Below are 21,946 nucleotides of genomic sequence, written 5' to 3' on the forward strand. Positions count from 1 at the left end.
AAGCCGCCCGGGCACCCTGCGCCAGCGCTCCCTCACCCCCGCTAATGTTATCTACGAAGGGGGCGAACATCGAAAACTCTTTATAAGGGCGCACCACAAACACCTTCCCCCTCCTTACAGCCAGGCAGAAAGCACCGGTCCACCCCCCTCCGCCACAGCACCGCCCCGGGCCGGCGACCCGGCGCAGGCGCCATGCGGGCCGGGCGCGCCCCGCCGCCGGTGGGCTGGGCTGGGCTGGGCCGGGCTGAGCTGGGCCGGGCCCGGCGGCGCTGCCAGCGCGGAGTCAGCGGGAGCGAGGCGCAGGGATGGCTCCGGCAGCGACCAGCGGGACCCCGCCGGCTGCCCCCTCGCAGGGCCCGACGGTCGCATGGCTCGGGGGGCACCGCTCCGCTCTCGGTGGGTCGCGGCGGGGGCGGTGGGGGGAGAAAATGGGAGCCGGGACCCCCCCCCCCCATCGCCCTCGACCGGTCCCGCCGCTGCTCCCCGGGGAGCCCGGCGCTCTCCCTGCCGGGCACCGGCTGCTCGGGGCCCGCCCGAGCCCTGCTTGGCCCAGCCGGGGGAAGCTGGGGTGTCCCTTGCCGGGGGGAGCCGGGTGGGCCCTGCCCTGCTGCTGCCGGGATCGGTGCGCGGAGCTTCGGGGCAGAGCGGCTCGTCGCGTCCCTGCTGCTGGTGTGGCCGGGAGCCGGGTGGGAAAATGGGGGAAAAAAAGTAACTAACTGTACAAATCCGGGTCCGGTGACTGTCCTGGAGTTGGTTCGCTCAGTGGGTGACTCACGGAATAGGAGCGGGTCGAAGAACTAACTGCTCCTGCTCGGCTGGCTGCTGTGCAGTTAAACCTGGCGTCGTGTTTGGGGTTTGGGAGCTCGGTTTCTTGGGGCCCTTAGGAAGTCTGGAAGCTGCTCGGGTGCATGCAAGCTCCACAGGAAGTTAGTTTTTAAGTGACGTTTTCTTTGTTTATGTCTAACTCCAAATGTTGTGGTACTGATAATCTCGGAGAGAAACTGAGCTTGTCTGTCCTGTCTGGAGTGCAAAACACACAGCAAACGTACTGCAACGTGCTCCTTTCTGCGCGGGTCTGCGCTCCTCACGCTGCCCAGGCTGATGCTCGTTTTGAGGCGGCATGACTTTGTGAGTGCCTTTATTCCGCTCGGGTGGTAGGGCACCGATAAGAGTGCACCGGGCTGGTCGAGAGCAAACACAGTGGGAGCAGTTAAGATGAGCGTGATTATTAGCGTGAAATTGGGCGCTGCGTGTTTTGAGTGCTTTTATACTTACCTTTGTAAATGGGGCATTACTGGTTGGCGCAGGCTGGCTTGGTCAGGAAGGGCTGAGATACCTACCACCTACTATTCCTTTTTCTGAAAGAAAGAGGGTCGGGAGGCTCGTCGTCCAGTCCACCCTTTCTCTTCAGGAGAGCAGAAAGTAGTACCAGTAGGCACAACCGGGACCTGTAGGATGGTGCTGAAGGTATTAACAGTATCAGACTTCTTCCTCCCTCCTCCCCGCCTCAGTCCAACTAGTCAGTTTCACTGAAAGAGGCCAGCCAGCCTGAATTTTAGGTCTGTGTTGACTGGTAGTTGGTATGACGAAAAGATGGATATATGTGGGCTTGTGCTGACTCTTTTGAAATGTTATAAACAAGCTTGTTTCACTGAGCTTGAAGGCACTTATACTGAGGAGCCGTTAGTATGCCACGTGCGTTGGTAGGATTTAGTGACTATACCTGTAATTTAGACTCGTAAATCAGATGAATAGGGCTGTACTTCTGAAAGCTGAAAGTTGCGAAGTGTAACAGGAAATGCAAAAGCTGTGAAAGAATGGGTCTTTTTTTTTTTTTTTTCCCTCCTTCCTCTGAGGTTTGTAAAATGCTTTCTGCTGTATCTTCACACAGAAGTTATACTGGTTTTGATTAAAATTGATTTGTGACAGATCTCAACTAGTGTGAATGTTTGCACAAAAGCACTGATTTGCTGTGTTTGGTAGCATTGACTTCATGCTGTTTGCACTTCTAAATTTACCAATAGTGTGGAATAACTTCAAATATCTGATATGTCCAGGAGGGTTTTTTTTGACAGCCACATCGGTTAAGTGCACTTTGTTAATTGCATGGAGTGCAGGCTGTATTTGAAAGCTGAGATCTGAGGAAAAGTGTTCCCGCAGAAATGCAAATGCAAAGCATCAGTTCTGCATGTTTTTGCAGTATGAACTCTCGGCTGCTCACATAGTGACCCAAGCCATTACCCCATAAGCACTGCAGTTTTAACACTGGCAAGTAGCAGAGCATAAGGTTTTTGTCTCAGTATTTGCTCGGTATTACCAGCTGCATCTTGTATCACATACAAGGAATGGACTGAGCCTCTCTTCCTGCTGTTCGTAGCATATTTTTTTTTTTTGTCAGGGCTGAACTGCTCTAGATATTTTTGTCTTCATTGGTTTTGGTTTTGAATTCTTAATAATGCCAGATATCCTCATGGTGTGGTTATTTGGACAGACTGGGCAACTGACAAGATTAAGTTTGTCCTTTCTTCTGAGCTCATAACAAGCTCTGTCTGGGAGTGTAGAAATTGCGATGGTTTAAAATAGCTGAGAGTTACACGCATTGTACACTGATGCTTTTGGCTATGCTTTGCTGTTAATGGGACCTGCCCTTGCTTAGGAGCTATCTCCTCTCTCAGCTCTCCCCCCAGCTTTCAGGGAAGCCCGTCTAAAAGTTTTTGTAGACAGCTTGTCGAAACAGTGTTTGTATGGCATGTAATTGAGAAATAAATAGGGACTGGGAAAGAGTTCATCCTGGCAGAGACTTAACTCTCAAAGTTCAGAGGAGAAGGCTTTCTTTCAAAGACCTACTGCAAAATTTGCCTTTGCTGAGGTCATTACAAATCTTGTGATAACTTTAGTGAGCCAAAAACTCAGCCTCTAACTGAAGGGCTCTAGCGGGATCCAACATGAGGTACTGTGAAAGACTCAGTTCTATGGTTTTGCATGTGATGTTGGGTAGTGAAGGTGCTGCTAGGTGTTTTGTAAAGACAGGTCATCCCTGAGACCGTCTGCATGCATCTGACTGTTAAGGTTCAGGATGTGGAGCTAGTTTTGGGTGAGGAGCCCTGGCACAGGCTGCCCAGAGAGGCTGTGGGGTCTTGGAGGTCTTCAGCAGCCGCATGGACGTGGTGCTGGGCACCCTGCTGTGGGTGTCCCTGCTGGAGCAGGGGCTGGAGCAGGTGTCTCCAGGGGGCCCTGCTGGCCTCACTGTCCTGTGGTTCTGTAAAGCAGCGTGGTTGATCCTTCTGCTCTCTTGTTCGAGGTACTTCTTGTGACAAACCTAATGAAGGTTTTGAAGTCTGTTCGTAAGTTCCTGACAGCAGACCTTGAACAACCTTGCTTAACCTCTAAGGCAATTGGCAGTACCGTTACGAGTTGTCATTATGTTCTGTCATCATGTGGCTTCCTTTTCTCATCAGACTTCCTGCTTATTTCGCTTCTCTTTGTAGCTTCTTGTTACTACTACAAGGAAGCTAAAAGCTAAGCGGAATTCACAAACTTGCTGAATGTTCCTCCTAGATGATAACATTTGTTGTTCAGTTTGTGGATATTCCCTAATGTACAATTTCCGTGAACAATAGGTGAAGCAAATGGTAGGCAACAGGTTGTCTTCCCTTACAGTTTTTCCTTTTGGAAAAAAAGCCTTTTTTAACCTGTTCCTTGCAGCCTTTTCTATAGTCTACCCTGGTCTCTATAGCTATGATGATACTAATAAGGCAGAGAAGCCCCAAGAGTCCCTAAATGTATGTATGTTTTGACTTGTGACCAAAACTTCTTGTTGTTTCATCTGCTTAGTTATGCAAAGGAAATTTGACTCAGAATAGGAAAATCCTATTTAAATTAGGTAACTCTTAAAAAGTGTATTTAATTTGAAGTTGTGGTAAACCGTTCTGGCTAGGTTTACTGTAATTAAAATAACTAACAGCCTGTATTAAATCAATGCATATTTACCATCAACGGTCTGTGGAAAGTCACTGCTCAGTGTTTGAATTGTGATTCTGAAAAGTGAAATTACTGTGACAACAGCAACCTCTACTGCATTTTATTTTACTTATCTAAATATGTTGAATGTACTGAACAAAAGTAAAGAGCTGATTTAGAGCTTGTTTCTTTTAAGAAAATATCCACCGCTTCTGAATTGCTAAGGGACATAAGCCGGCCAGTTCGTTAAGTTCCCTAAAACGTCATTACCTTAGGGAATTTTTAAATGTTTTCTGAAGATCTTAAGATTGAGATATTTAGCATGTATTCAGGAAATTGAACTAATAAACAAAATTTTTGACTTATGTCTGAGTTTAAAAGTATGTAATTGAATTAACAAAAGTTTTACATTGAATCATGCTTAAAATGAGTGCTTTATATCAAGGTGTACATCCGTCTACCTTTATAGATGTCCAGCATGGAGATGGGAGGTGTCGTAGCTTAATCCTATGTAAGAATACTTCCACTAGAGCCAGGAGAAAAAGAAACACGGGGTGTGATGCCCAGCTGCCTTTCCCTTGCAGCGTGAGCCTGTCAGGTTTGCCTGCCCATTTCTGGTGGCATTGCTGGGCTGTGCAGTGCTTTCATTGTGCCTGGTAGATGTTTCTAGGATCACATGGTGAGTTGAATGGGAAAGTGGTTCAGACGTTAAAGAAAGAAAAACAGAAAACGCCCGAGCATTAAAAAAATAAAACTATATAAAAGTATATAAAACTATATAAAACTATATAAAACTATATAAAAGTATAAAACTATTTTTTTATTTAAACTATTTGAACCCTGGCTGATTCCCCCTTTTCCACAGATGAGTGAACTGGCACAAAAAGAAGCAGGGAGAGAATTGCTTAAAGTAATGCTGCTAGTGAGGTGTGTCTTCCAGCTACGCTAAGCTGAGATGTTTAAGCAGTGTCTTTTCTGAACATTTCATTTGTCTTGTACTGCACTTCAGTAGGTTGTACGTCAAGCATACCTAATTTTTCCAACAATTCAATTGACATTAAGGCCAACAATAGTTTGTTTCTGTATATTGTGAGATTGAAACCTGTATTTCATTTTCATGCCTGAAAGCAGGAAATATGGTCATGCAACTCCTTGAACGGCATGGATATGGTAGTACATGTGTATGTAGTTATTTTTAGCAGATTGATTGCTAGAACAATCCAATTCATAAAGTATAAACAAAGCTCTTTAAAAGGTATGCTGTAATATTTCAATATGGCATGGGCATAATAGGCAAAACCTGATGTAACAGTCGGATTTATCGGCAGAGCAGAGAGATTACATCATTGTTTATGGGTTTATTGCTATAAATTAAACAATGCAATAAGTGGAATGTGCTTAAAGTAGTCCGTTAGGATGTGGCTTATACTTAAGTTCAGTATGGGAGATTCAGAAAAATGAAGACAATGCATTATTTTAATGATGTTTCATATTACTTATAACTAAATGGTTATGTTCTTTGCTACAAAAAAACAAACAAAAAAACTTTTCAACAGACTGAGCTGTTGTTTAGGGAATATTAAATCTTTCTAGAGATTTCACTTGTGCTTTATGAGAAGTCTGAGAACTGTCTGTTTAGATTAACGCTGACGGCAAAGCTTTTTGCTGAACTGGAGCTTATCTCAGGGAGTTGAGAGCGATTGTGCTAAATATGAAACCTTTTCATGCTGCAGCAACCAAGGAGAGCGTAATTCTGTAACCTGGCGCAAGCAAGATCTGGTATTGTGGCAGTAGGTACTGAGGAAGGACTTGTTCTGCCCCTCTGTTTGTGGTGAGAGGGAAACCCGTACGTGTGGGAGCTGCTGCCCTTGCCGGCTCTTTAGGCCCGGGTGGCCTGCGGCGTGCTGGAACAGTTAATCCTGCTGGGGACACCAGCACCGGGTGGGGCGGCCTTGCCGAGGTGCTGCGGTCTCTGTGTGCTGTGAACCTCGGAAACTTGAAGGGGGAAGAAGGTTTATTACAGAGTACCTTTGCGTACGTAGTCCAGTCCAGCCTCATTCTTCTTACAGCCATCAAGATGCTGTGGTCACAGAGGTTTTGTTGTGGTCAGACATCGTTTTGCTAACGTGAAGTGTTTAACTAGAATGTTAATAGGCCTGGCTAGGCCAGGTAAAAGGTGTAATTTAATGAAAGATGAGGTATTTTTTCCTTAATGTGCCAACTTCTTTCCTCATATGTTCTGTTTCCTAAAGGTTTTGTAAAATATTCTTGAGCCGCTGCTGAGGTGGAGAGGGAGATCACGGTCTTTGGGTGTGGGTAGTAATGCTAGAACCAGTATGAAGGTTCAGCCTTCATAAAAAGGGCTGGGAGCGTTAACCTGAGGAGTGCCTGGTGGCTTGCTATTTTTTTTTTTGAAGGGTGGGGATCAGCTATAGCTTATAAAAGACCTGTCCTTCTGAAAACGTGATGTGGCTCTGTCGTTAGTTTCTTGTGAACTTGGGGTTGGCTTGAGTTCATGCAGAGGTTCTTGTTCGCTGTGAGCATTCAGTAGCAGTTGGGATCCATTTTCTTGTTTCTTTTGCATAATTTTTCTCTTCTGTTGCTCATGTCCACCTTTGGTTAGCTTTGCATTCTAAATTGTATGCATATCTTCGGTGGCTGTCAAGTTGATGATCTAAAAACAATTATGCAGAACACTATTCGTTACACGTAGTTTATTCCCCCCCCCCCCAGCCCTTTATTTTTGTAGACGTCCTGCAAGACCATGGCTCCATGTTACTCCAATTACTTCAGGAAGGCTTGTTCTAGAGATACTCATCTTTCCTTGCCCACGGATGCTTGTTCCTCCACCTCAGCTTGCTCGGTCTCTTGATGGCCTTGATAGAGCAGTTTGCCAAACCGCAAGTATACTGATTCACTCAAGCGACTGCTTTAAAAAGCAAATGCTACTTAAGGCATTTTTTCCTAAACCTGGATCATCTTGGTGGTCCACTTTAAAACTGGTTTCAGGATAATGGTCTGTCAGGAGCAAATCAAGTGGGGTAGGACCAAGGGGACCTCACAAAGCAATTTTGCATCTGGAGCCGCAGTAATGAACCACAGCTTGGAGAGCTGGAGGCACTTGCTCTCTGGTTTGAAGTGGGAATTACCTACTGTGGTTATGGAGGAACGTCAGGAGATATAATTTGTTAGGGTAATGCATGCTGCTTTTGCCACAAAGAGGTGGAAAACATTAAAAAACAATTGAGTCAAATTCATTTTGTGGCACTTCTCATTTGTCCTTCCACCTGTTGGTTTTGTTAGTGACTGCTGATGTCCTTGCAATCATGCGCTGCATCTTTCCCATTCATTCTTAAAATGGATAACATGCACCAAAATCAAAGCGCCTGTTTGCCTTACAGTTGAATGAATGCTAATTTATTAATACCTTTTTGAGCTTGTGATATATACTATTTCAGTTGGATTTCTTAGGTTCTGAAACATTGTAGTCATCAAAATAAAGATGATATGATGGCTCTTTGCCTGCCTAGGAAGTAAATTCTGTGATGAACTGGAGAAATTTAAAAGCCTATTGTTTTAAGGTCGTTCCCTTCCCCCCTCAAGAAAAACAAACACATTTCATTTTAATATATTAAAATGTGAATTAAAAATTCTTAGAAAAACAGTGAAAGCAACTTTTTCAGTTATTTTTTTCTTTTGTTTCCATGTAGTGAGTGTAAAAGAATTGCAATTTCTGTGTTAGATTGTGTATATGCTGATCAGTTGTCCTATCTTGGCATAAGTTAGAGCTACTAAAGGGTAGCTACCTAGTAAGTTCGGCATACAGTTATCTGTAGGGTAGCTGGCTTCTTTAAAAAAAAAAAAAAAAGTTTTGGTTTTGTAAGCAAGCTAGGCCATTTGGCTTTGTCCAAAGCAAACATCCTGAGATTTTATTTTAACATTTAGAGTTCATTCAGCCTCCAGATCTATTCAGACGTTTATTTGGATTTCCTTCTGTTTTCCGCATTCCTACTATCGTGTAGCAAATTGGTTCAGAGAAATGCTTAATGCGTTTTTTAAAGCTAAGGGAGGTTTTGATCAATTATTTCAAAAAAGTGCCAGTATTTTTCACTTTGAGCAAGTCTTGTGTATTAGTTATTACTGAACTGATATTCAAAGAGTTCTGAAAAATTCAGAAATACTTTAAAAGTAAATGGATAGTGTTTTGGTATAAAGAAAATTTAAGATAAATATCTAAATGCAGTTTTACGTATCTTTTCTTAGCTATCTGTCACCATACTGCTATTTTTCGAATACAACGTAGTTATGTAGCTGGCACAGTAGACGTGGTTATGGAATAATGCTCTTTCTGCAATTTTCTGGAGATTATTTTTTTTTAAATGAGGATGCAGATGGTTTTACATATTTCTCTTGTGGAAGCATCAATATCATGTAAATGGTTTTCTGATGAGTCTTCATTCCTTCAACTGATTTAATAGAAAAATTATGAATTGCCTCGTCTGTTTTAAAATAAGTAGGTAGAAAATAGGCTAAAATACAATGTTAGTTTTTTTATTGGTCTCTTTTGTTGTTATTCTAAAAATGTTTTTCAGCTAAAGTCAAGGAGAATAGAAAGTAGAAATGCAGGAATATTCTTGCATATTGAGTAATATACAAATCTTTATAAATGAGGTGTATGTGCCTATATACTCTAGGGTCTCAGAAGGAATTTTGAATATGTGAATATATTTTTTGGATTTAGCTGAGCAGTCGAATTTAGTTGCAATCAGATGTATACTTTAATATCTGATGTATAAGAAGGTGCGGAGATTTTAAATCTGTGTATTTGCCCTAAAGGTGGTCAAATATTGGAACAGTTTGCACAGAAATATAGAATCTCCATCCTTCAGACTACGTGGGTACCTGAGCACCCTGATCTACTCAGAGCTGCTTTTAGCAGGGTTTGGACTAAGGAGCTTCAGAGGTTGCTTCCAATCTAAATTCCCTATGACCTTGTAATTCAAAAGGCCAATCTTTAACATGGAATATATACCCATTAACTTCATAGTTTAATATTAAAATGCCTATTTTTTGTTATTGAGTTAGTGTTTGACCATGCTACAGCTTAAATACTGACTGTTACAGGGGTGAGCTCTAAACCTAGAGTACACCTTGCCCTTCCAAGTCATTGCAGGAGGTACATCCCGTTAATGCTCTTGGGATTTGGCCATACTCACAGTTTTCTAAAGGCTTCAAAGGCATTTGTGGTCTATTGTAAAAACTGTGTTTATTCCATTACGCAGGCAACGGAGAGTTTGTGCAGGTCTTGGAAAGCCGCGGTTTACAGACAACTACTGTGACAACTGGCAACAACAGCACGCCTGACCATCTGGAGTATATTGCCTTTGCATTGGTTCCTGTTTTCTTCATCATGGGTCTCTTGGGGATCCTCATCTGTCACGTCCTTAAGAAAAAAGGGTATCGTTGTACAACAGAGGCTGAACAAATAGAAGAGGAAAAGCCTGAGGAGAAAATAGGTAACCAGTGTGTCTAATACACATCTTTTTATTGTTCCTGTATGTTGCAGCTAACATGGAATAACCCATTGTGAGGCTTCTGACATTTCTCTGTCTGGATTAGACATCATAAATATTAAGAGAAGTATTTTTATTACTGTTTATAATGTATATTATAATATGGCTATTTAATATGTCTATTACTTTTTGATTTTTGCCGGTCAAAACTAAGCTTCCTCTAGCTTCCCACACAAGTTCTTTAGAATGGATTATGAGTTTACAGAAGGTTTGAAGTATCCAACATATTTGTTTGTAACTGTACGCTGCAATTGGAGTCCCCAGTTTGCTTTTGTGCATTCCACTTGCTGGTGGTAACAATGTATTGAACACTGAGGAGTGACAAAAAGCTGCTGTTAAAAGCTGAAAATCTTAGGTTTATGTTTAGCAATCTTATTCTTGTGTTGTCATTCTCATCTTCCATCTCATGATAAAACTGAGCCTTTGGGCTGACTGTCTGCATCCTTCTTTTACATGGTGCGCTGCTTACATTTTTTCTTAAAGATACTTCTTTTGTGCTCTTGTTTTATGGCTCTTTATTCCCATCTTCTCTCGGGGGAAAAAAAAGAGCAAGGAGAGTGTGTTATGTACAGCATTTGGCTTGGTAAAAGGGGGGCTGAATCACTTGTTGTCCTTTCTCCCAGTTAATTGACAGCCTGTCAGCAGGTCCATAAGATCTGCAAATTAGAGTGCCTCAGCCGTAAGGTAGAGCCCATGGTAGAGCCAGGTGTTGCAGTGATGATGTACTGCTGTGTTCTTCAGCACTCACTGCCTGGGGCATGCACTCAGCCAGAGGGCATGTTTCATCCCGTAGCTCGAGGGAGAGGTGACACCGAGGTGAGTGGCAGTGAGAGGGGACAGGTTCTAGGTCTTAGCGGGAGGAAGTAGCTGTGTAAGTTGCATTATAAACTTGTAGCCATCAGGATGAAGAAGCCGAACGGTGGGTGAAGAGACAGGGAAGCCCCGAATTCCCTTCTTAGAGACAAATTCAAGGCCTGGCCTATCAAACTTGCCTCCATCCTGTGATGTTTTTCAAGGTAGATATGCCTATGGACATTGTCTGTTAGGGAAGGACAAAGCTGTGCCTCTTGCTTTTTTTTCCTCCCCAGTCTTTCAGTGTTCTGTGGGTATTCTGGGGAAGCTTCCAGTATTGTTATTGACAGCAGTCAACCCCAGAAGTATTAAGTATAGTCATGATGCTTCTCTCCTAAATCCCTTCCTCCTGTAGTCATATGCGAATCTTTTATATATTTATAAATTAAAAAAAAAAATCGTTTCATGTCCTTGTGGTTGTGGAGAAAAGCTTAAATGGATCCTTCTTATACTAGAAGTCAATAATACTTATTTTAAAATAGTGACTTGAGACAGTTTAATGATTTTGTTTGTTTGTTTTCTTCCCTATGTTTGGGATTGTTTGTGTCTCCTAAGTAGCTATAAAAAGAATTTTGATGTGTGTTTATGAAAATATTGAGCTTTTTCAAGTCTTAAATGAATGTTAAAGCATTTTTTTAAAAAAAGTATCTTTAATGTAACATCTTTTGTGGTTTTTGTTTTTTTGAAGGTGGGGTATTTTAGTGATTTTTTTTTTAAATAACTAATTTTTTTCTTCTGAAAGGCCAAGCTATTGACAACATACTTATTTCCTTTTACAGAAATGAATGAAACGGCACATGAGAATAGTGACACTGTGGGACAAATTATTAACTACATTATGAAAAATGAAGGTATAGTACGATGATATTGAAGTTAGGAGCCTTTGTGGTGGTGTCTGATAAAAGCTTTTGAAAATATTCAGAAGTTTGATATGCACATATGTTTTCATTTAATAACCTTTATATAAATGCTTAACTCTTTGAGATTGCCTTCAGGAGGTGATCATTTCAAACAAAAAGGAAGTTTTTTGCTTACCTGAAAATAATTTTGTATAGTAAGTTTGGTTCAAATGTTTTCTTAATCCTCTATTAGGTGTTTATTTTTTTAAGCTTTTTGCTTATTTTTGAAGTACAAGCTCAAGCTTGTTTTCTTAATATTTAAAGCATGTCAGATTCTAATGTTTTGACCAGATCAAGCATTTTGTCTCAAAATGATTCCTGGAGCTGTTCTCTGATGAAAGATTTGTATGTAACTGAAAGAGTAGAGTAGACTAGCTCTGACTTTGAATTTCAGACGTGATATCTTCATGTGCTGTATGCACAAAATACGTGATAAAAACGGTATGACTGGGAAAAGTAAAACCACACAAGCAGCCTGAGGAATGCTTGGTTAGTTCAGAACATATTTACTAGTCAAAGAAACATGTAGGAGACCATAATTTTACACTATAAAAACCTTTAGCCTTTTAATTTTACATTTGTGTAAATCAAAGGTCTCCTAAGCATTGAGTTTACTTTGAGTTACCTGTGAATGAAGCCTAGCGTTCTGGAAAATGTGTAATTTTATTTTTCCCCCTTTAATAACTCTTAGGGCTTTGAGATTGTGTATTTTTCATCAAGGTTGGGATTAGGTCCACTTATTTTTTTCCTTAGAACACGTGAGCAATATGTAGTTCATGGCTAGTAATTATTTTGTATTTTTGTAGGGCTCATTTGAACTGGTGCTTTTTACCTTAAGTTGCTTTATACATAAGAGGTGATGATGCACCTGTGATCAAATGGATGTTTTAAGATTTTGGGGGATCTTGTTTTAGGAGTTTTGTGCAGATGGCTGTTACATGACTTGTATTGGAGCAGATCTTTGAGTACAATGTGAGCTGTAATTTGAGTAGCTTCTGTTAAGAAAATTCCCTGTTAAGAAATTCTGTTAAGAAAATTCTATTAACATTTTTAGCATAATGTTCTCTCTTGCCTTTCTGGAGATATACGTAGTGCAGCTGTCTTCATTCTAGATAAAAGTTCTTTGAGCACCTTTAATTTTACTATTTGCTTTTCTAAAAGTAGAGCTGTACAGTTTTGAAGAATTCTTTCTTCTCATTACAGCAAATGCTGATGTTTTAAAGGCCATGGTAGCAGATAGCAGTGTCCTTGAACCTGAAAGGTAATTGCTCAACTTTTTAATGTGTGTTTCCTGAGGCAACTAAAAATGTACCCTTTCAAAGGGTTTTATTTCCTATGCACTTTCCTAAGACTATATCACTTACTGTAGTTGTCAGCTAAGAGGATAACAGTTTGATTTCCTTGTCGTATCTTTGAGTCACTACATTTTAATGTAAGCCCTACTATAGTAACTGGCGATTCTGGTTGTATGTTCTATGTCTGTAAAAAGCATTTTATTGCTTCTTGGGCTAAAGATTTACAGAGGCTGCAAATAATTGTTTACTTTAGGGTGCGGTTAATTATGAGTCGGTGTAGTCCAAACTTGCTGCTGATTTGAAAGAGTGCTTGCTTCGTTGCAAGCAGTGCTTGCTTCGTTTGTATGGATGCCTGAAGTAGATACCTCTTTCAATGTCTCCTTCTGTTTTAATCTTTTCCATTATAATGGTGGTAATACACATTGGCTGGCATACCTCTTATTTTTTTCCACCGCACATCTATTAAAAAATTTACATGGAGATAGTAGTTTAGCCCTTGAGCTGCAGACATATCATTCTGTTTACATACAGGTATAAGTACTTTTAAGTATTTTTAAACTGAGTCTGTGTTACTCTACTCTTTATATGTAATCCTATTCAAGGCAGAGAAGACGGAGATTCAAGTAGTGCTGTCACTAATAAAATTAAGTGGGAGCATTCTTTTAGCAAAACAGAGTTGAATGTGCAACCATTTATCTCCTATCTTAACGTGAGGGGCTTGATTATTGAAGAATTAATTTGAATTTAACAGAATGAGTTCTTAAAAGTAGGGATTATTTTGAAATTTTATACGGTCCAGCAGAAATGTTTGGTTCAATTTCAACTCAGACATTTTGTGTAGGTCTGTGTAATGTTACTTGAAGAGTTTGACTGGTGAATGAAAATATAAAAAGGGGAAGGGAAAAGGGTCTTATGAGGCTACTGAAAGATATGATGGTTTGCTCTTGCATAATTTGTCAGATGCTTCCAAAGCTTTAGTAACTTGAGTGCAAATCCATTACATTTTTTGTATGTTCAGTCCACTGTGAAACACTTCCTAATAGTAGGAATAATAATAGCAAAGCTAAATCTGCACATCTGGCATTTAGAGCCATTACTTCTTGTCTTTGCTTCAGACATGTTAAACAGATTCTATTTCTCTTATAAAATTCTTTTATTTATTTTAAGACCATTAAACGTCTCCTGTTGATATTTTTATTTTGAAAATAAACATCCAGGTAATGGATGTTTACCATGGCAGGTTTTATGTCTTTGTACTTTTGTTTTCCATGGACTCTCTTATTTTCTTGAAGTAACATTCCTAAAACTGGATGCTGTGTTCCATGATCAAAGCTTAGAATTGTAACTTTATTAGGTTGACAGGTTGTGTTCTTATTTCCATGGTGAAATTTGTCCCTTTAAAGCAACAACATGCTAATAATTCAAGTTCAGCTCGTGATTTTTACTTTCTTTGTCTGAAGAATTTTACCTGGCTAGCTGCTTTTTAATCAAGGCTTTTAAAGTTTTTTGTTTTTCTGCTAAGGTACTGAAATTTATGTTGCAACACACCTAGTATTTTTGATAATATTTCTGTATGTGTGAGTGTGTTTCTCACACTTTCCTCTGATCATCCTCGTTTCTGGCCTTGTTCTCTACAGATACTATAGGTGACCCAAAGTTCACAGATTCTTAGCTATTCTTCTATTCCATTACCCAAGGAATTATTTAAAACTCTGACTATCATCAGGACCAGAATAACTGTGTTTAGTATGTCTTTCCAGTTTCACAGTAATCTACTGATATGTAACTTTCTGGTATGTCTTTTTTAAACAGGGTGTGCTACCTTAAGCTATAGTAATTTCACCTGTAACACACTGAGTTCTAGCTTGCTTTGTGAGAACATGTTGTAAGGCAGTGTCAAAACTGATGCTTAAGTCCAAAAGTACGTTTTTACTTTGTGTTGTCTGCTTTTCTGTTTTAGAAGAAAATCAGATTAATTCCATTGGTTATTCTCTATAGATGCATTTTTGGTTGTTGTAATGCCTTTTCTTTTTTGTTTTACAGGTCCTTTATATATGCTTTATAAAGCGTTTTTCTGAAGCTTAGACTGAGTGACATGTTAATTCCTTTTCTCTGATAGATATTTAGTTTTGCCTCTTTGCAGTATTGTAGGACTATGTCCTTTTCCTGTGAGTTCTTAAAGATGCCATAACAACAGTGAAACACCTTTATTAATTCTTCAAGTGTAAATTTAATCAGCTGATTAGATGCTTTCCTCTGTATATGTGCAATTAACCTATTTTTCTCTATTTTAGCCTGATCTTTTTCACTTCCTTTTACTTTCTAGTAGTTATATTAACCACATGACTCCTGAAGAATTAATTGATGGAAGTGATTTTTAACTGCAAAAATATACTGGAGGGAACCTTAAACCCCATATCCTCAGAAATAAACTGTCCCTCAAAAAATGGCTATTAGATACAACTGAAGGTTACACTTGATTCTTTTTTTTTCTTTTTTGAAACAGGCTTTAATAGTAAACTCTGCCTTTCCTTTATACTTTTTCATATAGCCCTTCATCTCCTGCCACTCCTGGGAGTCCAACGAGTCCAGGGTCTCCTTTGTCACCTGGTACTGCTCCATTTAAACACAGCTGCAAAGGCCATCACTTCCATACTGTTGGAGGAGTAGTAGAAAAGGATGTTTGTACTCGCTGTAGCCACAAACGATGGCATCATATAAAGCCAGCTCACAAATCCAAAGAACACAGAAGAAGTCGTCTTGGAGAGGTTACAGTACTTTCTGTGGGAAGGTAAGATTGATGCCACTTTATTGTATGCTTTCCTTAGGGATGCTACAGTGGTCCATGTTGGATCAGCTGTCTATCGATTTAACTCTATAGAATCAGCGATTCTGTTTTTTAGAGTAAATTCTTCTTTCTTAATTTGATGTTTCTTGATTAACTATGAGCTATAAAAATGACGTAATTCTGCTTCCAGTTAGGAATTAAAACTATCTTATATTGTAGTTGTCTTAGAAAATTACTGTTCTTAGTAGTATAGAATCTGTGGGATTGTTTTTAAAAAGCAGGTCCCTGAGAGTGCTGTTCAGTAGCAGTGTGTCTTAAAAGTATGCACAGGTAATAGAAAGGAAGATTGCTCTGAAGTGGAGCTGGGTATGCATGGGCATGTGCTCTAACGTCTAGGTCTTCAGATGCCCCTATCTAAAAACATGTGTATATCCATATCTTGGATACTGAGAATGATCTAGCTAATATCCAGGGAAATGCAACTGAATCTCTCTTTTGGACACTTCAGATTTAGAGTCACAAAAGTGGAGCACAAATCCAATTCCAAAGAACGGAAAAGCTTGATGTCTGTTACTGGAGTGGAGAGCGTCAATGGCGATATGCCTGCCACGCCTGCCAAGCAGGAAGCAAGAGAAGCACCTGCCACGCCTGCGAAACAGGGGACACAAGAGAGGAGAAGCTCAGAGTAAGCAGCAGGTACCAAATGTTGGGGACTAACACCGAAAGTGCTATGTTGTGAAATAACTAAGGTAGTCAGTGAGGAAAAATAAGGTTGAAAGGGTATCTGAGCCATGTGAAAAATCATTGGGCAATTTTGGAAGTTTCTATAAATGCCTGAAAAAGTTGTTTGATCAGTTAACAGTAAATTGGTGAAGCCTAAAATAGCTATCAAATTCTTATCTAATTGTTTATTTAGACTTTGAAATCAGGATAGATATGGAAATTGAAAGCTGCTTTGTGGAGGTGGCATCCCTGGTCCAAGAAATAAAACATATGCATATTAATTATCCACAGTAAATGGGCAGTTCAGATCTTAGTGACAATGTGCTGCTGTCCCAAAAGAAACAAATGCTGCTGACAGCTGCTTCACTGGAGTAACTGTAGTGCTGCTTCCTTATGCTTGCTGCCCTGTGCTGTGTGTATCAGCTGACTGCTTACTAGATGTCTCCCTGATATGTCAGTGGAGTTTTGGCTAATAAGAATGGAGACACATGAAAATGCTCATTTTGCAGGGATCTGGTAGGTTACCAAACCAGGAGGAAGGGATTTTCTTGAGTTGTTAAAATTCAGTGGATTGCTTGAAGTATCTCATTAAGCACGTTGAAAATGTCTGGCATGTTTTTGGAATTCACCCCTGACTACTTTTTTTTTTGGACAGTTGACAATGTATAGGGGGTAGAGATATGTAAAAATAATACGGTTTCCTTCTTACTGATGACCAGTTAAAGGGAAAAGGCAACTTCGCACAATTGTGACATGAGAGATTGACTCTTGGGGAAGAAAGGAGTTCTGGCATAACAAAATAAAGGCACTAGATTTGAAGAAAATGAGCAAGTGTACAGTAACAAACTCTTTCTATGGAAGAGCCTAAAGTGGTGTGTCAGCTCAGCCCAGTTTCAGACTCTCAATAACCTCAAATATAAGAAAGCACACAAATGAAAATTGAGTGTGTTTAAAAAAAAAAAAAAAACAAGAAACCAAACTACTTGAGCGTGTTAAGGTAGAATTGTGAAAGGCCAAGGTGTGAGATGAGGGCTTTCCGTAGTGTTCCTTAGTATTCATTAAAAAAGCATTCTGTAACTCTGCTAATTTATCATGGAAGACAAATCTGAGAGCTGGTTTGCTATATGGGTTACTTCCTCCCAACCTTTACTGGCAGTACAGAGATAAATGATTGTTAAACTGATTGTATTTGTCTGGACACCATGCCACAGCATTAAAATACAACCCCCGTATTATTTCTTTCAATCATTCCTACTGAGAAAGAGGCTTAGAGGTGTGCTATATTTCCAAATACTTAAAAAGCTGTGGTGGGAAAATTGAGTGAACTTTTTTTTCTACTCAGTGGGTAAGAAGGTAAAAAGCAGGGTATTTCGTCGCTAACTGCACTGGTATCTTCATGTCCATCTGGGTTGTTTTGTTACTTCTGCAACCTTTTTCTTTCCAATATCTCCAATGGGAGTGTGATCAGGCTTAGTAACGTGTCCTTTGACTAATGGGAAGATAATGTCTGTCTTTTAACAAGAAAAATAGCAAGAAAGAGGCATATATGAAAATATAGTTAATTCCAATGCACTTGTGCACTTGAAAAGATTATTTTTTTTCCCCAAAATAATCTAGAAATGTTATGTACTTCAGTTTTCTAATTTCCTTTCTCTCCTAAATAAAAGAAAGCCATTCTCTAACTACATAAAACTTGTTCCCTAAGTTTGAACTATTACTACTCTAATCTAAAAATAGGCTGCTCTCTAGATTAGAGGATAGCTTAAAAAAAAAGTCTATGGCAGTTTTCTATTGTATAACCTCCCTTAGGATTTAAAATGGTGCTCTTTCTGAAAACAAATATTCTAATGGCAGAGAAATAGCTCAGTGGAATCTGTTGTAAAGTTCTCTCCAGTCCAACAAAACTATTTTGTCAATCTGGGAAACTAGCCAGGCTTGTTTGCTCTGTACTACAAAAAATAAACAGCTTTTGCTTGAAAGCCTACCATTCTCTTCCCTAGCATGGTTCTGTATCAGTTTTTGTCAACTGCCATGAGAAGCTCTTCATACATAGACAGATATTAGCTAGACCCCTGTTTCAATAATTTATTAGAAGTTGAAATAAGTAACTATAGCTTAATTTACTGAAATTGAACAGATAAGCAATGTTTAGGACTTCTGTGTCTGTAGCCAATAAATGTTAAAAGCATATTATTTTAGAGAATTTGGCTCAGATCTTCAGATGTGGAGGAAGAAGGAAGGCACAAATGTGCGTGTAGCTGCTGCCAGAAAAGGTTTGTTACAGCTTCTGGAGGCAGGGGACTTGTGCTTTGTGGCCTGGCTTTAGCTGCCGTTACTGAGAGTTCTTGTACTTGGAATTTCTGAGTGGGGCAGTACTTGAATGATGTAATGTTGCCAGCTGCTTGTGTTCACTGCTACTCGAGTTCATTCCCCCGCCCCAAACTGATAAGTTCTTAGTACTTTCCTGAAATGAGCTTTGCAGTGTTTCAGCTTATCCTAGCATTTTGCTGTCTGCATCTTTTACGTTTAGCACATCTTCTCCAGATCTCTGAGGTCCATGTTGTTGAGCAGACTGCATTTCATCGTTTCAGTTTACTTAAATTTTTTTAAGTGGTACATAAAAAGGAGTACATATATGGCAGATACTTAGTCCAAATTCTGAGTGGAGCTCTTGCAGTTCCATGGTAAACTACTAAGAAGACAAAAACTGAAGTTAGTGAGTGTTGTGCTGCAGCTATGTCATGTTTTCCATTCCTAGTATCCCTTTCAAAGTTGTGTATGCTTTGCGCTGCAGTGCGATTTATCAGTTTGTCGGTGTTTTTGTCCATCTTCTTCATGATTACCAGCTGAATTTTTAGCTCCTTTACTTTCTAACTTCCCATCCTAAAACTTGTAATGCATAACCACCGTGTTATGTAATTGTGGCATTTTTTTTTTCCGTTCCAGAGCATCTGCTGACTTTTTAATTGGCCTGCTCATCCTAAAACTAACTTTTCTAATCATGCTTATTTTTGGAATTGCTTTATTCTTTTGCAGGTGGAGCTTCTAGAAGAAATTTGTCTACTAGCACTTTGGAGAAAACAGAAAACTCCCAAGAGACGCGTACTATTTAAGGAAATGTATTTATGGCACCGTAGCATTTTACAAGTTGTGACGGCATCCATGCAAGGTTGATGGTTTTTCACCAGTAAAATCAGTAAGATTTAGGCACTTACTGTTGAACCTTGTGGACCTCGTACCAAATGTTGGGCTTCATCTTCGAAAGAAAAAATACGTATACATTTTTGGACAGGAAAGATTTAAAAAGCCTTATCAAATAGTGTTTTTTTAATACTTAGACAAACACTTTTTTTTTTTACTGAGCTCAATATTATATGTAATAAGATTACCCTATGGATGAGCTGTGTTTACCCCTCTGGTCCATCTGGATACTTCTGTGTTCTTCCAGAGTTGACAAGCATTCACTGAAGATAAAAGTCAGGCTTCAGAAGATGAAAATACCCTGTTAATCTAACTGTTAGTCGCCAAGCAAAACATACAAGGAAATAAGCAGTCACCCAGATCTGCATGTGTGCCTTTAGTATGTAAGCCCTCTGACCCTGTGAAGGGGTATTTTAGCTATATGTAGTTTTTAAATGATACTATTGTCTTTTTTCCCCCCTTGATAACTACTTAACATTAGGCTAAAGAGTATCTTTTTCTATGCACTTGGGTGAACCTTTGGGAAGGTCACTTTCCTCTAGGCCATTTGTTCTCCCATTTTCTTGTAACTGCTTGCTACTGTTTGAAGAATGCCTAATAGTTTTGGCTTTCTCTTTTGTTTTTACCCACAGGTTCCTTATTAAGCTAAGGCAACATATTTCAACCATTAGATAAGAATATGGAATATATGGCATTAAAAATTTATGGACTATGTACTAAAGTACTTCAGGGTGGCTTAAGTGGACTGAGGGTAGCAGTTCTCATTGGCATTGAAATCTTAAGCCATTGTTACACTACCTTAATATTTTAAGTGTGACCTACTGCTAAAAATGGCAGTGATGGTTTTGTGATGTTATTTTTGTGTCCACTTATTATGATCTCTTTTGTGTTTTTTTTTTTTGGGGGGGGGAAGTGGGGGGGGACTATTGCAATACTTCAGCAAACTTTGCTGTGTAAAAGAAACTGAAAAATAACATTTGCTCCAAGTGCCTAAGAATATAAGCTGTTGTGTAATGCGTTTTAGTAGAGATTGCACTATATTCTGAGAACTATAAAGTAATTTAATCTGATCTATGAACTCCATGAAAATCAGTGCTTGTTTTGAATTTGGTATGTTTTAAATTAATGCTTTCAATCCTTTCAGTCTGAGTGCTCTAAACTGCGTTTCTCTTTCAGACATGAGAATAAGGTTTCTTCAGCGGCTTGTGTAGTCTTAACAATCAATGTGTACAACAATTTAAAAAAAAAAAAAAAACACTCTTGTTTACCGTGTTAGGTACTGCCACATCTTGTCAAGAAACATGGAGTTTGCTTGACAGTTGCTGGAACGTATGTGCTGTGGTCATCTTCATTTGACTTGTATCGATATCGATAGGTCTAATCAGTTTATACTTCTAACAGATACTGTATTTAGGGAAAACAAACAAAACCTAAGCCCTTGGAAAGAAATAGTTGTTTATTGTACCTTGTAAAATTCATTATTTTCAGAGATAACTGTCCATTTTTGAGTACCTAGAATAACTTCGACCACCTAAAATAACTCTTTGACCAGGACTGGTACTTGAGTGTTTAGCATCCTTGTTCTTCTTAATTTAAGACTGGTTTATAACATCTCTTCAACATGTAAGTATAACATAACTACCAAACTCACCTTATAGGCATACATTTGTTAGATTCTTGCTTTTTCTTCTTCGAGCTTCGCTTGATTTCTATAAAGATCTAATTTTTCTAGAATAATTTAGTCAGTGTTGGTTATAGTAGTGAACTTTCAATTTCTAAGAGATTGAGAGCTATGGTATAAAATGTTATTGGAAAAAGGGAGTATTGGGCAAAGCCAAGCGGTTTTAAATAGCTTTCAGAAAGGAGATATGCAGTTATAGACTGTCCCAAAAGCTTTAAAAAAAGTTTTTAGTTTGATAGTACTGTGTTTTAATGGATGGTGGGATATACGGTAAGGTAATAAGCCAAAAGGATTAAAGAAAGCTTAAACAGAAATATCCTATTTTTTTACTTAATTTAAAAGCCACTTCTATTTTGATTCCATTAGAAATATGTAGAATAAAAGAAATAAAAATGTGGTGGACATGTAAAACATTGTTTACCTGTATGAAGTACTTACAGAAGGCATTATAATAAGATCTGGTATGTGCAAGAACCTAATTTGTGCATTGCTGCTTTGGTAAGAGGATTTAGAAACTGTGCCTGTTTTATTGCCTTTAACACTACACTCTGCAATTTTGTAGTGATATGGATATTGCCATATTAATCAGCCTTTCCTAATTTTGCATATCAGATGTATTTTTAACAAAATAGTTTATATACAACTTTTGTACTACCAAGCAGTAAATAAAACATCGATTCTTAAGCTTGCTTGTGATTTCCTTAAACCTGCATCCGTTTTATGAAACTTAGCCATTAAGCAGTCTGTCTGAACTCCTAATGTGTAATGCAATCTCTTTGCACTGAGTTTTTGTGTATGGAGGTAGTTGTGTGATGTACTTGAGTTCTCTTTTCTTGAGAAAGAACAATTGCAACTGCTACTTGTTCTGTACTTTGTCTGAGGAAGAAGAAAATCTAAGACTTAATCAAAGCTGTTATCTGACTGAAGACCTTTACCTTTAAGGTATCAGGACTTTAACGTCAAATACAATACAA

The 21,946-nt window shown here is 39.2% G+C and overlaps 1 protein-coding gene across 2 annotated transcripts; it reads left to right on the forward strand.

The window, feature by feature from the left end:
- The first annotated feature begins 222 nt into the window (after positions 1 to 222).
- On the forward strand, positions 223 to 21,656 carry RELL1 (RELT like 1). Of its 2 annotated transcripts, none has more exons than XM_040556759.1 (7): positions 223 to 396; positions 9,243 to 9,476; positions 11,165 to 11,236; positions 12,488 to 12,545; positions 15,131 to 15,370; positions 15,876 to 16,052; positions 19,127 to 21,656. In XM_040556759.1, the coding sequence occupies exons 1-7, from the start codon at positions 306 to 308 to the stop codon at positions 19,137 to 19,139; spliced, it is 885 nt and encodes a 294-aa protein (XP_040412693.1). In that variant the 5' UTR covers positions 223 to 305; the 3' UTR covers positions 19,140 to 21,656. The 2 variants fall into 2 exon arrangements, with proteins under 2 accessions (XP_040412693.1, XP_040412695.1); XM_040556761.1 differs by having other exon boundaries at positions 224 to 396; positions 15,876 to 16,063.
- The last annotated feature ends 290 nt before the right edge of the window (positions 21,657 to 21,946 follow it).

Source organism: Cygnus olor, chromosome 4 (assembly GCF_009769625.2).
Source record: "Cygnus olor isolate bCygOlo1 chromosome 4, bCygOlo1.pri.v2, whole genome shotgun sequence".
NCBI lineage: Eukaryota > Metazoa > Chordata > Aves > Anseriformes > Anatidae > Cygnus > Cygnus olor.